Source organism: Physeter macrocephalus, chromosome 6, assembly GCF_002837175.3.
Source record: "Physeter macrocephalus isolate SW-GA chromosome 6, ASM283717v5, whole genome shotgun sequence".
NCBI lineage: Eukaryota > Metazoa > Chordata > Mammalia > Artiodactyla > Physeteridae > Physeter > Physeter macrocephalus.
Window position 1 is genome coordinate 72,319,873 of NC_041219.1, and position 7,560 is coordinate 72,327,432.

General features: G+C 38.5%; 1 protein-coding gene across 2 annotated transcripts in view; it reads left to right on the forward strand.

Annotated features, from left to right (window-relative positions):
- Positions 1-7,560, forward strand: part of IRAG2 (inositol 1,4,5-triphosphate receptor associated 2) — a 94,446-nt gene that overhangs the window by 56,911 nt on the left and 29,975 nt on the right. For both annotated transcript variants that reach the window (XM_024129155.2, XM_007101357.3), the window contains 2 exons: positions 142-289; positions 1,078-1,159. In XM_024129155.2, the coding sequence (XP_023984923.2) occupies positions 142-289; positions 1,078-1,159 (230 nt within the window). The remainder of the gene's footprint in view (positions 1-141; positions 290-1,077; positions 1,160-7,560) is intronic.

Sequence of the window (7,560 nt, forward strand, 5' to 3'; positions counted from 1 at the left end):
TTCAAAAAAAATGTTAATTGAATTGAACTGACTTTTGTTTTTTCAGAAATGGTCTAATCTCCCAAGAGGAAAAGAAATAGTATATATATATATAATTTGAACCATTAATTTCTATATTTACTCTTTTCTGTTCTACTGCAGATGCCTTGTATCTGGATAGTCTTACAGCAATTCCAAGACTAGAATTGACACCTTTCTCATGTGTAGCCAACCGAATCCATGCTTCATGTGAAAGGCCCAAATATGGAGAAATAGAGGATGGTGCTTTGGATGTGACTGGAAGGCACAAGTAAGTTAAAAGGGCAAAATACACTTGGCCTACTTTTCGTGGATGGCCTATTGCCTAAACTTTTTTTTTTTTTTTTTTTGCCTAAACTTGTAATCAGTAAAAGTTTCATATCTTGACATCGTGTCCTCTTTATTGTGGAATTTTTATTGTGTAACTTCTCTAACTTTCTGAAAATTGACAATTTTAAAACAAAGATACCTTTATAGTTTTCTCTATAGCTCTTTTGAATTTCATGATATCCATTCTAAAGAGTAAAAGACAAATTAGGCTACTTAAAATGTTTCCCAGTTTTTAGGAATATACTATGTACTGCTAAGTTAACTCATTCAGCTAGGTTTTGATCATCTTTCTATTCCTTCACACTCCAGGTGAACAAGTCTTTGGGACTCTATCCCTGTGCTTGCACATACCCTCTCCCAAAGCTCATCTGAGCTCACTCACCTCTCTAAGTACACAGACATTTCTTCTTAGGAAAAGTTCAGAAATGTCAGTGGAGTTTATGAGCACTGTTCACCCCAATGAAATTTCCTTTCTGTATCGAGGGTCAGGAAGCAAGACTTTGAATTGCAAATACTTCATTTTCATTTGGGACTAGATTCTCTATGGTTATTAACCTCTCTCTCTGATGGAGCTTGGAGCTCTCTTTCATTATGTCTCAGTTAAGACATGAACATAATTAGAAATTCGGTAAAATTGGGGCAGAGAAGGGGAACTATGTGATAGATTGATATCTGCTGAAATTTGCAGTTTTTCCACCTGTGTTAAGGAACTTTACTGTCTGTTATTAGGTGTCCAGGCCCTACAGGTGGTCCCCACCCAGGAACAGATCTTTCAGGTTGCATCAGGATGAATAATGACCTAAGTATGGAAGTGAGTATTGGACTATATTTCAACTTCATTTTTAACTCTACCATATCCTGACCCTCTTCTATGGTGTTTTTTTTGTTTTGTTTTGTTTTGTTTTGTTTGAAGTATTATAGAGACTCTTATGGCAAGTACAAGTCTTATACCACGGAATTCAGATGCATGAGAAATGTCAACCTTTGATGGCATCTGGGGGGATTTCTACCCCCTCTATAGTATAAACTCAAGGATATATAACCAAATGGAGATTTTGATGAGTGTGCTGAACTTTTTGAAAGGCAGGCTGGTTTGGGACTTAAATTCACTCTTGGCTATCAGGAGTCTCAGGTCTCATTGACTCTCTAAGAATCGAGGTCAAGGCTAGATAATCTTTGAGGTGCTGGTACTTTGCTGTACAAAGTAGGGCAATGCCCAAGGAGTACCCATTGCTGCAGTTAGGTGCTAATAGTACTTCTCTACCCAAGAAGAGAATACTAAGTAGCTGAGGACACTTAGGCAAACACCCCAGGTTGTGGAGATGTGCCTGGAGCACTTTCCTTGGTCAGCCGTCTGAGCCTGAGGGAACATGATCTTCTCAATCAAATGGAGCAGACCATTCTGTTCCAGAATCTGGAAATCCATCACTCTTCCTTTTTTTAAAAAAGGTTTATTGTGATATAATTCTCCTACCAAACAATTCATCAATTTAAATTGTTCAATTAAATGTTTTTAAAAATATTCAGAGCTGTGCAGCCATCACCACAATCAACTTTAGGACATTTTGATCCCTTTAGAAAGAAACCTCATACCTATTAGCAGTCTATCCCTATCCGACACGGCACCCCACCCTAGGCAGCCACTAATCTGCTTTCTGCCTCTATAGACTGGCCAATTCTGGATATCCCATATAAATGGAATAATAAAATACGGACCTCTTGTGACTGGCTTCTTTTCTTAGTATAATGTTTTCAAGATTCATCTGTGTTGTAGCATGTGCTTCATGCTCTTTATGACTGGATAATATTCCAGTGTATGAATATACCACCTTGTGTTTATCCATTCACCACTGATAAGCACTTGGGTTGTTTCTACTTTTTGGCTACCATGAATAATGCCACTAAGAACATTAGTGTAAAACATTTTGTGTAAACATATGTTTTCAGTTCTTTGGGGTATATATTTAGGAGTAGAATTATTGCATCGTATGGTCACCCTATGTTTAACACTTTGAGGAACTGCAAAACAGATTTTCAAAGCAGCTACACCATTTTACATTCCCACCAGTAATGTATGAGGATTTCATTTTCTCCACATCCTTGTCAACACTTGTCTATCTTTTTTTAAATTAAATTAAATTTGATTTTTTAATTTCTATTTTATATTGGAGCATAGTTGATTAACAATGTATTAGTTTCAGGTGTACAACAAAGTGATTCAGTTATATATATATATATACATGTGTCTCTTATTTTTTGTCTATCTTTTTGATTATAGGCATCTTAGTGGATGTAAAGTGGTATCTTGTTGTGGTTTTGATATGCATTTCCTTAATGACAAATGATGTTGAGCATTTTTCATGTACTTGTTGGCCATACGTATATCTTCTTTAGAGATGTGTCTACCCAGATCTTTTGTCCATTTTAAAAAATGAGTTTTTTTTTTAATTGATCTTTATGAGTTGTTCTTATTCTTTTAAGTTTATGTATCTCACATTTTTCCATTCCTTATTAGTATTCCATCCTATTGAATAGCTAAGAAAAGGAAAGAAAAAGGAAATGAATCTATTTTGCTATTCCTTAGCAGTTCTTGTAAAGTTTTAATAAAGGAAGTTGAACTTGGAAGCTTACAGGATGTTTGGTTGTTAGTAATTTCCCTTTTATCTGGTACTGATTTCACCGAGAAAGGGGAAGGAACCAACAACAGTGGTGTACCAGGTACTTTGTAGGAAAACATTTCCACATGCCATGTTATTAATTCTCTCTACAACTTTGAATGGTAAGTATTCTCTGCTTCTACAGATGAGGCAACTGAAGTTCAGAGAGGTTAAATAACTTAACCAGGATCACTCAACTAGTAAGTAGCAAACCTGGGATTCAAATTCAAGTTTGTATAGCTTCAAAGATTAATCCCTTCTTACAACTCCTCTGAGAACACTGAATTTAAACGTTTCAATCATAATAACTACTCAGAGTTACCTTGAAAGTAGTTTTTTGGCTAAGAAATAAATGTGCTTCCTTTTGTATCTAAAAGGAGCCCCTAATCCACTCTCATTAGGATATGTGACCGAATTATTTTGTCTCGACACCCATGGAGAAATAGGAGCGAACAGAGATCACAAGACAAACTCCTGTTAAATGCTCCTGTGGAAATGTATAGATTCCCTGGTTTTCCTGCTGCCTCGGTGCCATTTCTTCCATAGGCCCCAGGAACTAATCTGTCAGCTGCACTCTATGGCTGTTCCCACCAATTTCCACCATTTCCCTTTTCCTCTGCTCCACTGAGGAATCCGGGCAGCCTATTTACTCCCTCATGCCTCTCCCTTGAGTAAATCCCCACCTTCTACCCTTTCATGCCCCCCACCCATCTCTTAAACAAATAGAACTCTCTCCTTAGATAGTGCTTATCTATGCATTCTCATTCATAAGAATTAGGATGAAACATGAAATTAAAATTACAAAGCATATAATCGGTGTTTGTCCCAGTGACCCATAAATCTTTGGCTTCAAATTCTTGGAATTTCATCACTCTTGAGGGCCTTCAGAACAAACAACTTGCCCTGGTATTCAAGCTCTTCTCTAATCTGGTTGCAACCTAACTTTCCATCCTTTCCCCATCCATGCCTTATAGTTGTCCCTAAATGTCAGCCAAACCAGGTGGTCTGTATTGTTGGAATATGTGACACAAAGCTGTTTATGCTGTTTTCTCTGCACAGAACACTTCCACTTCTGCACTTGTCAAATTCTATTTGACTGTCAAGGCCCATTCCAAAAACCAAGTGTTCCATAAAACCTTTTGAGGTAGTGAGAAATGTTTACCGTCAAGCATCTCTAGTCCTTCTTGAGATGGAAATCATAATGGATTAGAAGCCGAGAGGTGAGGGTTTTCCCTGGTTCGACCTCTCTGCTACTATGGAAAAGTCTTGTCATTCGGGCCTCATTTTCCTCATTTCTCAACTGTAGCACTCAGGAAAGAATAAGTTCACTCTTTTCTTTTAGACCCCAGTAACTCTGTGCTCCTCTTGTCTATATTTTGGTTACATTGTAGTTCTTTGTTTTCTTAACATCTTCCTGTATCAGATTATAAACTTGGTGTAGAGTGCCTTTGGCCATTAACCAATGTGCATCTAGCAACCTGAATAGATTTGGTATACAGTAGCTGCTCTATTAATATTTGTTGAATGCCTGCATACTTATTTATTTTTGTACTCCCTCCAGGGTCTATTTAAAACATTGAGAGTGAGCACCCAGTGAACTTGTTGAATTGACAGTCTTGCCCTGTTGATTTCTGACGGGTGTTCCTAAGAACCTGAGATTTATTTATTTTTATTCCTCTCCCATATTCACAGAGGAAGCTATATTCTAGCATCTTTTTCAGAAAGCACAATAGGAGATAAGAGTGAACATCAGTATTCATAAGGGGATCTTTGGGTGACCAAAGGACTCTAGCAAGACTAATACCTCAAAAAGAACGTGTCTTAGTAAAATAATTTGGGGTCCAGTTTGGGACATTCCTGGAGAGAACAGAGCTACTTTACTGACCCAGTGAAATCTATTTATTTGGGATATTTTACTGTAAAGAGGAAAAAAGGAAATAAATTATTTCCAGTCCTCGTCTTTTAGAGACTCAGACTAAAATATTTATGAAAAAAATGTCTATGGTATCTGGAATATGCTTCAAAACAATGCTGAGGTAGGTTTAGTGGGTGACGGTATAGATGAAAGGAGATGGGCCATAACTGTTGAATCTGCAGAATGGGTACACAAAGGGTAATTATTCTATCCTGTCTACTTCTGTATTTATTTGAAATATTTCCCAGTAATGACCTAGAATTTTTAACCACATAGAGTATAGGCTTTGGAATTAAGCAGTTGTGGGTTTAAGCTGACTCTGTTACTTATTAGCTGTGTGAACTCGGACAAGTGGCCTAACCTCTTTCAGTATGTGTGTGTTCCCTTGTGAAACAGAGATATTATTGCAGAGTTCTTTTCAGGATTCAAATATGTATATTATGCATATATATATATACCTATATATATCTGCAACAGCTAAATTCTGACCTAACCAGTCCATGGAAACAAACCAAGTAGGTCATATTTAGAGGAGAGACAAATCTCAGTGCTCTGTTTCCCCACTTGCTGATGAATAGGAAGGCCTTTTATTTTATTTTTTTTTAATTTTTATTTATTTATTTATGACTGTGTTGGGTCTTCGTTTCTGTGTGTGGGCTTTCTCCAGTTGTGGCAAGCGGGGGCCACTCTTCATCGCGCTGCATGGGCCTCTCACTATCGTGGCCTCTCCCGCTGCGGAGCACAGGCTCCGGACGCACAGGCTCAGCGGCCACGGCTCACGGGCCCAGTTGCTCCGCGGCATGTGGGATCTTCCCAGACCGGGGCTTGAACCCGCGTCCCCTGCATCGGCAGGCGGACTCTCAACCACTGCGCCACCAGGGAAGCCCAGGAAGGCCTTTTTGATTCATGGGGTCCCTTCTCAGCATTTCCAAGAATCTCTGTACTGGTGCCTACCAGTATATCCCAATGTCCTTCTGACCTCACCAACTTGTGGGTCCCAGGGAAGGACACTTAACCTCCTGAGAGATTGTTGGAGAAGGTAGTTGGTTTCACCACTCACATCTCTGCAGTCCTTTCTGTTTGTTGTCCACACTGACCACAGTCCTTGCCTGCCCCACAGTCGACCTCCTTGGAACGCTGTGTCTGGAACTTTGGTGATCTCCTCTTCCTGGTCGGTAGGGAGATGATGCTTACTTTTGTTTCAGCACCTTCAGAGCTGGGTACTACTGTGGTATTGGGTGGACTCCTTGTGATGCAGTTAAAATTATCCTCTACTTTTCAAGGCAAATAGATAATCCAGCAGGGCTGGCTAGTAGCACAGTCTCCCACTGAATCAGGGATTCCTGCTCCCTTCAATAGCTAGACCCAGCTGTTCATTTGGCCCAACTTTCTCAGTTCTTCCTCACTCTTGGCAATTTCTCTCGGGCTCAGTTGTCTCTCCTTATAATCTTTCTTTCCTTATTCACTGCTCCCACCATTGAGTCGGAAGAGCAACCAAAGGATTTCTGGGACTTTGCAAAACTGGACTTGTGATTAGGTACCTGTGTTTGTCCCCAAACACTCCAAGAATTAAGAAGCTTCATGAAAATTACATGACAATGAAACCGATTCTCCCCTCTACCTACTCCAACCTCAGATTTGACCCCAACAAGACACTTTATAACATATCTAAAGTACCTGGTTCATAGTAAACACTCAGAAAATAGCAACTGTAACTATCACCCAGAATCAGAATTATCAACAGTGTGAAGCTCAGAGGATACAGGTCAGAGGATAGGAAGATGAATTTCTGTTTTCTCTTTGGCTGTTTAAAAAAATCACATACACTAAATAGTAAGTGTTTTGCCATCCCTTTGAGGTCTCCTTCATGTCATTACATGTTTTTGCCTAAGATATACTATCACTAGGAGAAGGTGATTTATGAGGCAAAGGACAGAATCAGTTTTAAAGTATCTCAGATTTTCTGGCCATTGTCTGTTCTGTTCTCTCAAGCTGTGCGTGGGTGCAGCCTTAATAAACTTGGACAATAAATAACGTTGCCAGTTGCAAAACTGGGACATGTAGAAGTTGGCTGATAACTGTATTACAAATGAACCTCAGAGTGGTGGGTGGGTCCTGTGGATCTGAAGGTGTGGTGTCCTTTTAGTTAGAAATTGCAAAACAAACAAAAAACTTGTGAAGGAATTTCATTTTATTTAGGTTATAACAGTTGTAATCTTTTGATGTTTAATTTTACATTCTTTTTAGAATATTGAAACCAACTTCAAGTCAAGGGCATTTTTTCTTTTTTAAAGTTAGAATAAAATAAGTCTATATAGACTCCTTTTGTTCGGTTTTTCTTCTTTTCTCAGAAAATCGTATTAGTTTATTTGAGTAACGTCAATTGTCTAAAATGGATCTAAAAGTAAAAATTACATCGGTAACATGAATGTTTATTAGTGGAAGGGTTTCTGATCATAAAAATCTATGGATGAAATAGCACTTCATCTAGAAGAGTAACCCTGGGAGATTATCTAGGGCTGTTAATTGCCCTTACTAATATCTTAGAAGTTATTTCTTATTGTTCTTCATATTTTCTATCTAAATATTAAAATAATACTGCTGTGTGTGTGTGTGTGTGTGTGTGTGTGTGTGTGTGTG